General features: G+C 47.3%; 1 protein-coding gene and 1 long non-coding RNA gene across 2 annotated transcripts in view; one reads left to right on the top strand and one right to left on the bottom strand.

Annotated features, from left to right (window-relative positions):
• Nucleotides 1–10,478, bottom strand: part of OPHN1 (oligophrenin 1) — a 125,646-nt gene extending 115,168 nt beyond the window's left edge. Inside the window, exons 1-2 of the mRNA XM_083596367.1 lie at nucleotides 10,266–10,478; nucleotides 9,396–9,554 (exon numbers count right to left, since the gene is read on the bottom strand). Coding sequence (XP_083452493.1) covers nucleotides 9,396–9,549 — 154 coding nt within the window. The 5' untranslated portion in view covers nucleotides 9,550–9,554; nucleotides 10,266–10,478. The remainder of the gene's footprint in view (nucleotides 1–9,395; nucleotides 9,555–10,265) is intronic.
• Nucleotides 1–16,204, top strand: part of LOC310754565 — a 632,985-nt gene that overhangs the window by 576,076 nt on the left and 40,705 nt on the right. The gene's annotated exons all lie outside the window — the stretch shown is intronic.

Genomic DNA, 16,204 nt, shown 5'->3' with positions numbered 1-16,204 from the left:
GGAAGACGTTTCACACTTGTTTTCTTTAATTACAACTGAAGGCCTCGAAGAATTACAGTGTGGCCCTTCGTCAAGGCGTCTAGGATCCTACACACATTAGAAAACTCTCATTATATGAGCTGGGGGGAGGTCCCCCCCCTTTACAAAATGCAGGTAAACAAATGTATGTTTCACTAGTTTTCACACAGGTGTGCTGAGGTTGCACATTGTTACGCTATACTGTACATGTGCATTTTAAACACACACAAAATTTATTTCACCCCAAGCTAAAAGAAAGGTCCTGCTACATGCCATGAACTTGTCTGCCACCTTTCCTCCCAGTTTTTTGGATGAACAACAGTTGGAGGGGGTGCTGAAGTAGCAAGTGGAGCTGGCACAAGCAGGTGGAGCAGTCGCTTAACCCCTTCCCTTCGTTTGCTCAGTCAGCTTCTTTAGAGGGACGGTTGTGGCTCAGTGGCAGAACATCTGCTTTGCATGGTTCCATACCCAGGTAGGGATGGGAATGTTCCCTGCCTGAACCCCTGGAGAGCTGGAGTGAGTCAGCAGGTGCTGGATCAGGCTAGTCCAGCATCCTGTTCTCACAGTGGGTAACCAGATGCTTGTGGGGGGTTGTTATTCTTATTTACTAAATTTGCTGGTCACTTCATCTTCCCCAAGGTAACCCAAAGCGACTTACAAACAAATGAACAATCCCTTACAGAAACATTAAAACCAAGGAGGGACATACAGTTGTACCTTGGAAGTCGAACAGAATCCGTCCTGGAAGTCCATTCAACTTCCAAAACGTTTGGAAACCAAGGCGTGGCTTTCAATTGGCTGCAGGAAGCTCCTGAAGCCAATCGGAAGCCATATCGGACGTTTGGTTTCCAAAGAACGTTCACAAACTGAAACACTCACTTCCGGGATTGTGGCATTCGGGAGCCAAAACATTTGACTCGCAAGGTATTCAGGATCCAAGGTATGACTATACATTAAAAACATGCAGGAACCTTTTTGCCCAATGTGGGGCTCGAACCCACAACCTTGAGATTAAGAGTCCCATACTTTTCTGACTGAACAATCCTTCCCTTCTTGTCTGACGCTCTAGAGTCACTGCCAGCCAGTGCAGGCAATACTGAGCAAGATGGACCAATGGTCTGACTTGATATAACACAGCTTCTGATATTCCTGTGATGGTGCTATATAAATGAACAACGACTTTGGTCAGACCCAAGGTAAGCAGGCTTCCTAAAATATTCCTGCATTCTGTATGACTGCAATTTGGCTCCAAGCCTGACTGTCATTAATTCAACTGTTCAGCATCCCAGAAAGCTGGGAACACATTTTAAGATGTTTTGGTTTACAGCCCAGATTACACAGATATTACTTATCTTCATTTTTAAGGTTTGCATCTCACCATTCAGAGCTTAAAAACCAGTTGTACTGTTTACATAAAAAAACTAGCCAAACTATTCATCTATTTTGCTTACTTTTTAAAAATGTGTATTCCACCAATCTCTCCATAGTGATTTGGAGGGGGGGAACCCTTTAAGAACTTAGTATATAGTCAAATCAGTAAGTTAACCATATCCATTTAACGAAGTCCAGCAACACAACAAAACAGCACAGAACTGAGCCAGCAAAAAATACACAATTTAAATTATTGCTTGCTGGTTTTATTGTATAGAACATGCAAGAACTTGCCAATATTTTAAAAATGCAAGCAAATGAGAAAAATGGGCATGTCTGCTAGCTCAGTTCCAACCAATTCTGCAGCCCCTTTGGAAAGGGGAGGCTACTATTCTTAGGAGATATCTTTGTCTCCCAAAGTTATATTTCCCAAAATCCTTTGGAAGAAACAGTGGCATTTGAACTAGTTCAAAATCAGTTTTTACTTGGTAGCTTAAGTGCCATAATGCGTCTCTCTGGCCTCGCTGGCTAGTCAAGCATCTATGGCCAAACTTATTCAGATCACTGGGAAAGAATAATACTATCACCAATTGCAATCAAAGGGCAAGGGCCACATGCATCTCTATTCAGTGGCTGTTCTGCAAACAGATTTCCCCAACCGAACCCACAAACAACTTTCAACATTACCCAAATGTAAAGGGAGGCCGAAGAGTGTTTATACCCCACTGGTGCGTGCATGCTAATTTGGTCTAAATTTCCATGTAGGTGCACAGATGGTACATAGACTGCTTATAATTAAACCTACGAGTTTAAGGCTGCAAAACAGATGGAACATCTCCAAAGGCAATACCCTATATCTTGCTCCAAAACATGCACAAAAGAAGATGAGCTCATTGCCAAGCATATCTTTCCAAAAATTCTGCAGCAAGACTATAGGTCAGCTTTGAATTCAACTGTACAGCATGAGAGATGCCTGCTTTAACTCTATACTGGTTGCATGATACATCAATACCAGCTACCTGGAAAATAACCTCAGCAGAAGACCTTCTCCTTCAGGTACTTGGACCCAGGCCATACAGGGCTTTAAAAGTAACAGCAGTTTGAATTGGGCCCATGAAATTCTCTGTGAATTGGCATATGTACAAACCTAGTGGTGCTACTGATGCTTGTTAATCAAAGGTCCAGCAGCCTAGTTGAGAGGTTGAAAAATACTAACAAACTGCCACCCCTCAGAATTTGCATCGCATGCCTTGGATTTAATCTGCAGTGACTTTCCAGGATTTCAGTCTATCCTGGAAATGCTGAGGAATGAACCTGGGAATTACAGAATGCACAGCAAAGCCCCAAAGCCTGAACCAGTCGGATGCAGCGTTGGCATACTTGAAAAGGAACAAGCACACCTACGTGTCACATTGTGAAAGGCCACGTGGGTGTCAGCATAATTAATTTCCTACCTGAGTGGAGGGACACTGTGTGCAAAGCTAAGAAGCCTGACACCCTTGTCCTCAGCAGAGTTACTCAAAAACATAAAAAAAGCATGTTCAGTGTGAAGTACAGCAGTCTATGCTTCTGAATAACAAGGCTCAATGAAGCATCTGCATACAGCTTGATGCTGGATGTCTACCTTACCATAAATATCCCCACATGAAAACTGCTGGAGGTTTTGGAGGACCACTTACATCATTTTTCTGCCTGTTGTATCAACTGTATGATTTTTAATTATACTTTTATTTTTGGTGTTATTGTTTTTCACTTATTCCATAGAAAGAATTCAAACAGCAATACAATAAAAGACATAAAAGACCCAATAAAAATATTATTAAAAATCAATACAGTGGTACCTCAGGTTAAGAACTTAATTCGTTCTGGAGGTCCGTTCTTAACCTGAGGTACCACTTTAGCTAATAGGGCCTCCCGCTGCCGCTGCGCCACTGGCGCACGATTTCTGTTCTCATCCTGAAGCAAAGTTCTTAACCCGAGGTACTATTTCTGGGTTAGCGGAGTCTGCAACCTGAAGCGTCTGTAACCTGAAGCATCTGTAACCTGAGGTACCACTGTATATTTAAAGTGCCATCTTCTGTCTTCAGCCACAAATCCAGGCATGCCACGGACTACCTGGAAAAAGCTTGCATTCTGGAAACCCCGGACATCAAGTCCCCCAAAAGGTACCTCTTTTTAAAGAATTTCAGAAGCCCCATCTGTGCCCAGCTTGCTCCATTATGGAGTCAATGGGGTTCTGCTAAACTGCATATAAATATGTAACATTATTTTGTCTCCAAGGGCAAGGATGGACTATGGAGATGACCGAGCAGACTGGGGCTGAGGGATGCTATATTCCAAAACATCTGGAGGGCACCAGGCTGAGGAAAGGTGCAGCAATTTTATGTTATCCAAGCTTGGAAAGCTCAACTGGTGAGAGAACCTCTGCAAGTCATAGAATAAATGCTTATTTTCAAGGGGTATGCAAGGGTACATAGTACCAGCATCTCTTTTTTGTTGTTAAAAAGTGTTGCACTTACTGTAACAGCTTCATTGTGAGTATCAGCACCTATTTTTCTAGGGGGGAAAGCACTGCACAGAATCATAGAATTAAAGAATTGTAGAGCTGGAAAGGACTCTGAAGGGCATCCAGTCTAACCCCCTTCAGTGCAGGAACCTCAACTAGCTCATCCATGCCAAATGGCCATCCAAGCTCTGCTTAAAAACCTCCAAGGAAGAAGAGTCCATTGCCTCCCACTGTCCACTGTCCCACTATTCTTACTGTCAGAAAGTTCTTCCTAAGGTTTAGTTGGAATCTCCGTTCTTGTACCTTGAAGCCATTGGTTTGGGTCCTACACTCCAGAACAGGAGAAAACAAGCTTGCTCCGTCTTTCATGTAATACCCCTTCAGATATTTGAGGGTGGCTATCATATCTCCTCTGTCTTCTCTTTTCTAGGCTAAACATACCCAGCTCCATAATAATAGTAATAAAAATTTTTATTTATATCCCGCCCTCCCCAGCCGAAGCCGGGCTCAGGGCGGCTAACAACAATCAAATAATCAAACAATCAAATAAACCAACATTCTAAAAATATTTCATTATTAAAATTAATTAAAATCAAGTTGATGGCAACCATTAAGCAAAACTCTGTGCAGGTTGCCAGAGGAGGGAGTCTGGCTGCGCCCTGACCAAAGGCCTGGTGGAACAACTCTGTCTTGCAGGCCCTGCGGAAAGATGTCAGGTCCCGCAGGGCCCTAGTCTCTTGTGACAGAGCGTTCCACCAGATTGGAGCCGCAGCCAAGAAGGCCCTGGCTCTAGTTGAGGCCAGCCTAACCTCTCTGAGGCCTGGGACCTTCAGGATGTTTTTATTTGCAGACCGTAGGTTTCTCTGTGGGGCATACCAGGAGAGGCGGTCCCATAGGTACGAGGGTCCTAGGCCGTATAGGGCTTTAAAGGTTAAAACCAGCACCTTAAACCTGATCCTGTACTCCACCGGGAGCCAGTGCAGCTGATATAGTACCGGATGAATGTGGTCTCGCAGCGAAGACCCCATAAGGAGTCTCGCCGCGGCATTCTGCACCCGCTGGAGTTTCTGGGTCAGTCTCAAGGGCAGCCCCACGTAGAGCGAGTTACAATAATCCAGTCTGGAGGTGACCGTCGCATGGATCACAGTGGCTAGGTCAGGGCGAGAGAGATAAGGGGCCAACTGCTTAGCTTGGCGGAGATGAAAAAATGCCGCCTTTGTTATAGCTGTAATCTGCGCCTCCATAGAGAGGGAGGTATCGAAGATTACACCCAAACTCTTAACGGACGGTGCTGGCACTAACTGCACCCCCGCAAGAGATGGGAGTTGCCCCCTCAATCCCATATCGTCCCGTCCCAGCCATAGGACCTCTGTCTTCGAAGGATTTAACTTCAACCGGCTCCCACGTAACCATCCAGCCACAGCCTCCAGGCATCTGGTCAGTGTGTCTGGGGCCGAGTCAGGATGGCCATCCATCAACAGATAGAGTTGGGTGTCATCGGCATACTGATGGCAACCCAGCCCAAAACTCCGAACAAGCTGGGCGAGGGGGTGCATAAAGATGTTAAAAAGCATCGGGGAGAGAATCGCACCCTGAGGCCCTCCACACACCAAGGAGTGGCGTGATGACAATTCCCCCCCAAGCGCCACCCTCTGTCCCCGACCAGAGAGAAACGAGCGCAGCCATTGGAGGACTGTGCCCTGGATCCCCACGTCGGCAAGGCGGTGGTCTAGGAGTTCGTGATCGACCATGTCGAAGGCTGCTGACAGGTCTAGAAGAATCAGCAGCCCTGACCCGCCTCGATCCAGCTGCCTGCGGAGATCATCTGTTAGGGCGACCAGAGCCGTCTCGGTCCCATGACCAGCGCGGAAGCCGGACTGGAATGGATCGAGAGCCGATGTTTCATCCAGAAACCTACCAAGCCGTTCAGCAACCGCTCTCTCAATCACCTTACCCAGGAATGGAAGATTCGAAACCGGGCGGTAATTGGATAGATCTAAGGGATCTAATGATGTTTTCTTTAAGAGCGGACGCACCACTGCCTCCTTCAGTTCCCCTGGGAATATCCCGGTGCCAAGGGACAAATTGATGATATCCCCCAGGGGGGCCCGCACCTCATCTGGACACGCTCTAATCAGCCATGACGGGCACGGGTCAAGAGGACAGGTGGTGGGCTTTCCAGCTTGGAGGAGTCTGTCCACATCGGCTGGAGATATCCGGTCAAAGTGGTCCAATACTGGACCCGAGGACAGTCGAGGGGCCTCCAGTTCATTTATTGTATCCAAATTGGCAGGAAGGTCATGGTGGAGCAACAGGACCTTCTCCGCAAAAAAGCTCGCAAATGCCATCCACAATTCTTCATCAGGCTTGGTTTCCAGACCCTCTATTATCTTGGTCACCTTTCAGCTTGTTAATATCCTCCTAGACATAGCACTCCAGGTGTGGTCTGACCAAGGCAGAATAGAGCAGTACTATTACTTCCCTTGATTGGGACACTATAGACTTCTGCTGATGCAGCCCAGAATAGCAATAGCTTTTCTGGTGCGCCATCACACTGTTGACTCATGTTCAGTTTGTGGTCTACCAGGACCCCTAGATCCTTTTCACATGTACTACTGGCATTCCCCATCTAATCTTTGTGTAGTTTGGGGGTTGCTCCTTGGCCCTGTGGAGTCCTCGGTGTGGGGTTCCTCAGAGTTTGAGTTTTTCCACCCATGCTTTTTAACATCTATAGGAAACTGCTGAGTAGGAGCATGTTGTCAAATAATTGATATGACAGCCACCTTCAAATATCTGAAGGGCCATCCCTCGGAACATGGAGGAAGCTGGTTTCCTATTGCTCAGAGGGAAGGATCCAAACCAATGAATTCAAATGGCAGCAAAAGGAGATCCTGACTAAGACTGGGGTAAAAAGGAGCATTCCTGACCTGCCCATTGCTTTAAATTGACCACACCTGCTTTATAGGAATTTGGGACCACCTGTGTCCTTACTTAAGCTAACATAAGAAGAGCCTGCTGGATCAGGGAGAAGGGGACCAGTATCCTGTTCTCACAGTGGCCAGCCAGATGCCCCAATGGGAAACCTACAAGTAGGATTTGAGCCAAACAGCCCTTTCCCATCCAGCTACAGGGATTCAGAAGCATGGCTGCAACCATGGAAGCAGGGCATAGCCATCATGGCTAGTAGCCTTCAATAGCCCTCTCCTCCATAAAGAGGTCATCAGCAGCACAGGAAACGTTCACCACAGCTCATCTTTCCTGCTGCTTCGAAGGAGCGGATAAGTTTCTTGCTTATTCAACACAACGCACGATGAGCAATTTCTGGATAACATTTTGCACATTTCCCTTTCCATGCATTGAAATATACATGCATCTTCCTACACAATGGGCGAGGGAGAGGGGAAGAATGCTGGGGGTTTTTTTCTGTGGAATGCGAACTCTAAGGAACTGCACCTTACAAATCACCAGAAGCAGCCCCACTTAAACCTGGAGCCAGTAGAAATAGGGTCTCCCTGTAGAGCCTGTTCCCTACAGAGACCTCCTGTAACTCGAGAAAAAGCAGAGATGGTGGGTGGCAGCAGGATTTTAAAAGGCAACTTTTACTGCTCAGTGCATGGAGATGTTCTGCCTAGGACTGAGTCAGCATGCAATGATTTTACTGGGTGTGTTTGGAAAGTGTTTATTCCTGGGTTCATTTAAATCATGTTTTGTGTCATAAACTGCTCCGAGAGCCTCAGTAACCGGATGTCTTTATAGGGAGCATCCACAAGGCCTCTTTCTGCAAGTTTAATATTGCTTGCAAGAGAACATGCAGAGCTCCTCTAGCAATCCAAAGTCTTCTGATTCACAATTCAATATCCTCAGCACTATGCTAGGGACACCTAAACAAACACAAGGAAGTCAACACCAGCCTTAATCTACCTCCTAGTACATCTAAAGACCAATCTGTACTACACATTCAAAGCAGTATCATCCCACATTAAACAGTCATGGCATCCCCAAAGAATCCTAGCTTGTGTAGTTTAAGGATAATGAAGAGTTGTTAGTAGTAACCTCCATATTCCCCTCCCAGAACTACAATTCCTTGAGTTCCCTGGGAAGAGGGATTGATCATTACACCACACTGGGAACTGTAGCTCTCAGGAGGGGAATAGGGGTCTCATAACACCCCTCAGCACAGTTCCCAGGATTCTCTGAAAGAAGCAATGTCTGCTTTAAAGTGGGATGAAAGTGCTCTAAATGTACAGTGCAGACAGGGTCAATGACACACACTCAAGGCACTGATGCATTTAATCCTGATGAAAACTAAAGCAACTGAAAGCTGGGGAGTACAGTCAATATTTTTTTGTGGTGGAGGGGAAAGAAAAATCAAGGCTGCAAGGAGAAATCCCCATCCCCATCCTAACACATGCAAAGGCACTCAGGCACCATGTTTCTCTGTCTCTCTCACACACAATGAGGAGAGCCAATACAAATTACTGGGCTGTCTGGGGCCTAACTATCATGCATACTGTATTTTTCGATCTATAAGATGCACCAGACCATAAGATGCACCTAGTTTTAGAGGAGAACAAGAAAAAAAAATTCTCTCCCTCTCTGCTCAGCGCCTCTCCAGCAAAGCGGGAGGAGAAACGGAGCCCCTTCTATTTCTCCTCCCGCTTCGCTGAAGGGGCGCTGCGCAGAGAGGGAAAGCTGTGCAGCGCCTCTCCAGTGAAGCGAAGCCAGGAGAGCAAGAGGGATCGGTGCGCACCGATCCCTCTTGCTGTTCTGGCTTCTGGGATAGCTGCGCAGCCTGCACTTGCTCCATAAGACACACACACATTTCCCCCTTACTTTTTAACAGGGGAAAAGTGTGTCTTATAGAGCAAAAAATACGGTATGTTTTATGTAATTCTTAGCAAAATAAATTTTTCGTGCTCAATGCGTGCACAATTCTGGATAATGAACTATGCATTTCTGACCTTATGTGAAGATTTGCTCCTGTGCTTTGACAATCTGACAGTGAGGTCTCATCTTATGATATGCGGTCACATTTGTCGGTTTTCTAAAGAAAACCCTGTGTGAACGCAACAAAAGGTTGTGTGATCCTCAACAAATACTGCTATTACAGTGGTACCTCGGGTTACATACGCTTCAGGTTACAGACTCCGCTAACCCAGAAATAGTACCTCGGGTTAAGAACTTTGTTTCAGGATGAGAACAGAAATTGTGCTCCGGTGGTGCAGCGGAAGTGGGAGGCCCCATTAGCTAAAGTGGTGCTTCAGGTTAAGAACAGTTTCAGGTTAAGAACGGACCCCCAGAATGGATTAACATAACCAGAGGTACCACTGTATTATACTTATCATTAGACATAAAAATGAGGTGGTGCATTATTTTATACCCAGTGCAAATGTTTTCAGCTGGGTTGCCCCTGCTGGGAAGCGGGGATCAACTGGGCCTGAATCTGCTCTTGTGGCCTTTTTTCCACACACATACAGGTGAGTTTTCTTGCTCTCCTTACTTTTGATGGCGCCGATGAGAGCATTCCCATCTTTGATGACGTCCTTGATGAACTTGTTGGTCCTCTCCAGCTCCTGCTCATAACATTTGAGCCTTTCTCTGAAGTCAGGGCTGTCCAGGTAACAATCGCTGAATTCCAGCGGAGGGTGCCCCATGGCTCCTTTTTTGATGGAGTGGGGGGAGGATAAGATGATAGAAAGAAGGGTAATAAAGATGAGAGTCATGCTTTTATTTTGCAAAGAGAGAAGAAAGCCCAACCACCCCACCCCGCAATTCTCCCTTTATAATCAGTCTTGTTGAGGGAAGACGTCAGGCGGGGTGGAAGGGGGGCAGCCCAGCCAGGGGGTGAGGAGAAGAGGAGAATCCAGGGGATGACCGCGGCTGCTCACCACCAACGGCAATAGCGGAGGAAGGGAAGAGAGGGGCGGGACGGCAGGGCGCCCTCCAGCGGGCGGGCCGCGGGGTGCGCCGCGGGTGGCGCGCGGCCTGCAGGGCTCCCCCGCCGCTGCATCCCTCCCGGCCGCGAGCGGGCCCAACAGCGTTGGAAAAAACACTGCGGGATGCACCGCCGGGAGGGCACCTAGAAGGGACACCCGGGAGAAGTGCAGCTGCCCTGCGCCGGCCTGCAGGCTTCCCTCCCGAGTCCCGCGCGCCCCGCAATGTTTTTTCCAGAAGCGCTGGGCTGGCCGGGAGGGATGCGTTTGCTCGGGCGGCGCGCCCCGCCCATTTGGATACCCCTTCCCCATGGTTGTGGGGGGAGTTGCGTGTACAACCACCCACCCCAGGCAACGGCAGGGGTTGCTACGCCGGTGCCAACGGCCCTCCGCACGGACGCAAGGAAAAAGATTTGGGAGCAAATGGAAGAAACTACCTGGATAAATCTGGTGTGACGGCGACTCGACGCCGCATCAGCGGGGAGCCGGCTGGCTCTTCTCTTTCCTTCTCCCACGGCCGCTTGGGCTTCCGCGCCGGCTGTGAATGGACCCAGTTGGAGGTGGAGCAGGCGACCGCAGAAGCACTATCCAGCCCGGCGCGCAGCTGCAAGTCCCCTCCCACTAGCGCCAGAGACGGGCTGGGCTTTGTTCGCCTGCCTCCTTCCGTACCCGCCCAGCGCCTCGCCCTCTTACCGCTCCGCCTGCCCTTCCCTTAAAGGCGCAGCCCCGGGGCTTCGCGAGGCTTCTCCACCGTCGCTTCCCACAATGCAGGGGGGTGGGCTAGATGTCACTTGGGACCCCTTCTGACTTTGCAACTCTGCAGTTCATTGGAGGCGGTGGGAAATACTGTACTCCAGGGGGGAGGGCTGGGTAGTGGTTAGAGAGCCAGACTAGGAATCCAGAAAAGCCGGGGTTCAGGGGGGCTGAGCCAAAGACTTTGCGGGAAAGGCAACATCCCGACACCATTGTAGGCGCACTTGCTCCCCAGAGATCGGCCAGCTTAGGTACCCCGCACCTGCTTGCCTGCCTTTTTCCTGTCCAAATGAATGAGTTGTGAGCAGGTATTTCTTGCCTATGAAATTGGGAGCAGAAAAGCGAGCCTGCCGCCTCTTCACCTGCAGAGATTTATAACCCATTTTTAGAAATTGTTTTAGAAGAATGGTGCCTGAGTTTGGATTTGGGTTTTCCTCTTCCCTCCCCGTCCCTTTTCCCTTGCGTGTCCTGCTTTGTTTGGGTTTTAGGTTGTAAGCCTGTGGGCAGGGACTGTCTTGTCCTGATCAGCCGAAGATGCTCCAAATAAACGAACGAATGAATCCCTCTTAAGCCTTTAAACTCACTGGGTCACTGCAGCTCTCAGCCTACCTCACAGGGTTATTGTGGTTATTAAATGAGGAATAGCTATTGGAGGAAAAAGTTGGATATAAATGCAATAAATAAGTAAATAGGGTGAGAGAAGTCTTTTTTTATGGAGTACATACAGTAACAAGCTTGGTGGGTCAGGAGAATGCTGTGGGCATAGTGCAGTGGTTTTGAAGCAGCGTGCCATGGCACCCTGGGGTGCCTTGAATGATGGTCAGGGGTGTCGTGGACAATGTTGGCCTCTGTTCCTCTTTCCTTGCTTCCCTCCCTTCTCTGATGCTATCTTGCATCTCTGCCTCCCAAAGGCTTGCACAGCTGTTTATTGCAGCAGCCCTGGCTATAAGCTCTGCAGGTGAATGGTGCCAGCGGGGGAGGTTGGTGGCTCAGAGACCAGGGGCAGCAGCAGTGGTTGCCCTGGGGACTCCCAAGGAGAGGGGAGAGGAGAGGAAGTTGAGAAAACACTCCTCAAGGGAGGGTGTTCAAAAAAGGGTAAGAGGCTGCCAACTCTGCAGGCAAGGGGTGACATAATTGGGCTCCTGAGCCCCACGGGGAGCCGCAGAAAGAATGTGGTTGGTCAAGGGAGCCTTGGTCTCAAAGAGGTTCAAAATCTCTGACACAATGTACAGTGGTACCTCGGGTTAAGTACTTAATTCTTTCCGGAGGTCCGTTCTTAACCTGAAACTGTTCTTAATCTGAAGCAACTCTTTAGCTAATGGGGCCTCCCGCTGCTGCTGCGCCGCAGGAGCATGATTTCTGTTCTCATCCTGAAGCAAAGTTCTTAACCCAAGGTACTATTTCTGGCTTAATGGAGTCTGTAACCTGAGGCGTATGTAACCTGAAGCGTATGTAACCTGAGGTACCACTGTATCTTGATTTCAGTAATGCTTTTGACAAAGGCCCCCATGATATTCTTGCAAGGAAGGTGGTAAGAGGTGGGTTGAACGTGGATTTGTAGCTGGTTGGCGGACTGAACCCAAAGAGTACTCATTAATTGTTCCTTGTTATCCTGGGGAAAAGTGACAAGTGTGGTGCCGCAGGGTTCTGTCCTAGGCCCGTTGTTGCTCAACGTCTTTATAAATGACTTGGATGAAGGAATTGAGGGGATGCTCCTCAGATTTGCAGATGACACCAAACTCGGAGGGGTAGCTAAGCTGTAGATTAGAAGACAGAATCAGAATTCAAAGATGACCTTAACTGTTTGGAGAACTGGGCTCAAGCAAACAAAATGATTTTCAATAGGGACAAATGTAAGAAAACCTCCTTTTGAGTCTTTAGCAGCAGCATCCCGCAGGGGTTAAGGCGGGGTCTGTTTTCCAATAAGATGCTCCTGCAACAGGAAAGAATCTGGTCCCAATGCTTCCTGACTGCCTTCTTAGGAGCAAAAAGGGTTAAAACTAAGCTCTAGCTGCGAAAGAGGAGGAGTCCCATTTTAATCCCACCCCCACCACATTTACGGCTGCAAAAAAGCTTCGCTGAGCGGGGGGCGGGGCGGGGAGAAGGGGGAACCCCCTGGAGGTGAAAATGCAAACAGCTGGTCGGGACACGGCACACGCCCACTCAACCTCTGCATGAAGTACTGCGCGCAAGGGCGAGTGGGAGTTGTAGTTTTTCTCTCCAGTCCTTTGCATTAGTTCAAGTGATGCATTTTGGTAATTTTCAAGCTCCTTGACTTCATGATCTTACTGGGGGGAGGCCTTCAGACGGCCGCGTGCCTCTCCACAAGAACATCTTGGGGTCGTCCCCCCACTTCTTTAGAAAACAGGAAAATAACAGGAAAATGAACACACATTCCTCCCGCTTCACGTTCATCTGTTTTGACAATTGCCTCATCGGGAATGAAATTCCTACCGGTCTCTCCCCAGCCCCGCCTCTCCTACCAGCTGGGGAGCGAAAACGGAGTTCTGCTTGCTCCAGAGTGTGGGCGGAGAGGGTGTGGAAGGGTCCGGCTGTGCATCTTTCCTCTCTCGAGTTCACTACTGAATCAGGGTCCACGTAGCTTTAGGTAGCCTAAATGATAATCCCGTGGATGTTTCCTCCAGATTAATACCTGCTGTGTTCAGCAGGGGTTATCCCCAGGGAAGGCTGTATAGGGCTGCACGTTTAGAGCGTTTATAAAATTATGCATGGCATGGAGACAATGGGAGTGAGAGAAGTTTTCTTCCTACTCTCATAACATTCAAACTCACAGACAGCCAATGAAGCTGAGCATTTCCTCTCACAGGAGGCAGTGATGGCCACCAACCTGAATGGCTCTAAAAGGGATTGGACAAATTCATGAATGGAGGAGCACAACGCTATCAACAGCTACTGGTCATGAGGGCTATGATCTGCCTCTGTAGTTGGAGGCAGCAATGTGTCCACAGAGATTAGAGGATGCTGGAGTTTATGGGCAAGCTCATCTCGCTTTGTTGGCTGAGGGAGCCGGCGTACAGCTTCCGGGTCATGTGGCCAGCATGACTAAGCCGCTTCTGGCGAACCAGAGCAGCGCACGGAAACGCCATTTACCTTCTCGCCGTAGCAGTACCTATTTATCTACTTGCACTTTGACATGCTTCTGAACTGCTAGGTTGGCAGGGGCAGCGACCGAGCAATGGGAGCTCACCCTATCACAGGGATTCGAACCGCCAACCTTCTGATTAGCAAGTTCTAGGCTCTGTGGTTTAACCCACAGCGCCACCTGCGTCCCTCCAACCACTAATACTCAGGAGCATTACAGCCTCCAAGTGCTTAGGCAGAGCATAGCCACTTTGGCTCTTTGTTTTTATCATGTGCAGGTCCTGAGCCCCAACAATACACTTTCATGTGCTATCTGGGTGCAATTATGAGCTTAAGCTGATGCCTGATAGCTTTTTCTAGAGTTAATCCTCCTCCATTAAAAACTTATCTTGCTTTGCTTTTGAACAAGTTCCCACAAGAATCCTATTCTTAAGCATAGCAAGCAACTTTATCTGGTAAAAGACAAAACCCTCCATCAACAGCTGGTCCATTCGCCAATTGTTTCAATTGGGCTTTGGTTGGGCGGAAATGTTTTCTCTGCATGGAGGCTTTTAACTCTGGGCTGCTGCAGATGGCCTCAGATATCTGGCCCATCTTCCTTGCTGTTTCCGCTGGAGACACACTTTGTATGTCCCTGGCATTGGGAACCAGTGTGCATTATAAAATGAGAAGCTTTGGAGATTACAGACTGTTTGCTTCACTCAGGCCCTGCAAAACTCAGCTCTGTTGGTTCTTTCCATCTGAGCTCACTATTCCCTGCAATTATTGCAGCTTCAGAATTAGCTAGAGTCATTTCCCTACCCCACTGTTCTGTGTGGAAATATACACAACGGCAAGTATCCCACCCACTCCACCCCCGGTTTTATTTTAACAACAAAACAAGCAACCAAAATAAAATGTTGATAACCTTTCCCTCCCTTTTTGCTATAGGTTACATATAGATTGATCCAACCAAGAAGGTGGGAAACCCAAGAAACTTCTAAGTTAAAATAAAGAACTCTCTTAAGAGGGAGGCATTTATTGAAGGCAGAAGTGTTGACTGTCAACTCTTTATTGTTTTTATTTGTTTTGTTTCATAAAATCTATATACCAATAACTAGTTAACTGTAAAAAAGCGGGGGCCTCTCAAAACATTTCACAAAAAAGATAAAACAATAAATTATCAACCAGAAAAATTAACAACGATAATTTAAGACTTCAAACAGTTGCAATAACAAGAGACTAAAAAGAGATTACCGCTTGCATCAAACACCGTTGAATCCAGGCTGCACAATGCTGCTTGGCAACTTAACTTAGTTTTGTACAGCTCCCTGTCAGGACTCCCAACATAGGCCTACACAGGATTTTTCCCAGTCTAAGGGACGAAGGGTGGAGACGAGTCTGGGTGCTGTTAAAGTTAATTCACTATGCCAGAGTACAACACACTAAGAATAAAAATAGCTGCATGTTCTGGACTGTGCTTGCAATGGCAGAGCGCCTGTTTTGCATTCAGAACATCTCAGGTGACCAGCAGATTTTGAAAAGCTGGTATCACAGGATCAAGGTCATAAATTTTGTTGCATTACCGTATTTTTCCGTTTATAAGACTGGGGTTTTTTAAACCAAAAAATTAGGTTTAAAATTGAGGCTCGTCTTTTACACGTGTAGTGCTGAGGGGTGTTTTCTTAATTTGGAGTCCCACAAAATAGGGAGCATCTTATACATGGGGGTGTCATACACGGAAAAATATGGCAATTAAACAACAATAAAAAATATTGGATTTTGAATAAATGTGCAATGAATTGTTACGGTTTTGAATTTTATTGTGTTATTGCCTTCCTTAGTAGGTTGTTCAAACTGCCATTCTGAAGAATGCTTTTCATAATCTGGTAATCTGGGGGTGGGGTGGGGGACAGAAACTGGGGATGAATTTATTGAACCAAGGGGGCAGAGGCCCAAAAAAGTTTGGGAACCACTGGCTTAGCACTAAGAATTCTCTGGAATAAAATATATGGGTTGTCTCAGTTCAGTAGTCTTCCCATTCATGCTCATTTCCTATTCCTAAAAGCATTGTATGCATGGTTATTGTAACCACAAAATAATTATCCAAAACCTAACAGCTTTTCATGCCAAAGTTTTGACTGTTATGTCTTCCCTGGAATTGCAAGCACTTGGAACCATCTGCCAAGGTAGAACTTCAGACAAAACTCCTTTGTTTACAAATCTATAAGATTCTTTTTTTTCCAGCTGAGGAAAGAGGAAGTAAACTGGTTGACATGAATATCCTCTTTCTGAGAGTGAGTTTGAATTTACTGCTTATGGGCCTTGGAGGCTGACAGGGTGGACACAAGCCAAACAGGATACTTTGCAAGAGCTGAGCAAGATCTCAGAGACACACAATAGCACTGCTGAATCGCAGCAATTCCAACCAGATGTAACTTCTGCTGTCCCGAAAAAAAATCATGTCTAAGGGCACAATTCTATACGGAACAACCACAAAAAGTGCTGAAAGACACATGCCTATAACAACAATATATGAATA

This window comes from Podarcis filfolensis (genome assembly GCF_964270895.1).
Source record: "Podarcis filfolensis genome assembly, chromosome: Z".
Classification (NCBI taxonomy): domain Eukaryota; kingdom Metazoa; phylum Chordata; class Lepidosauria; order Squamata; family Lacertidae; genus Podarcis; species Podarcis filfolensis.
Note: the sequence above shows the minus strand (reverse complement) of the source record. Positions and strands in the feature narration are given on the sequence as shown.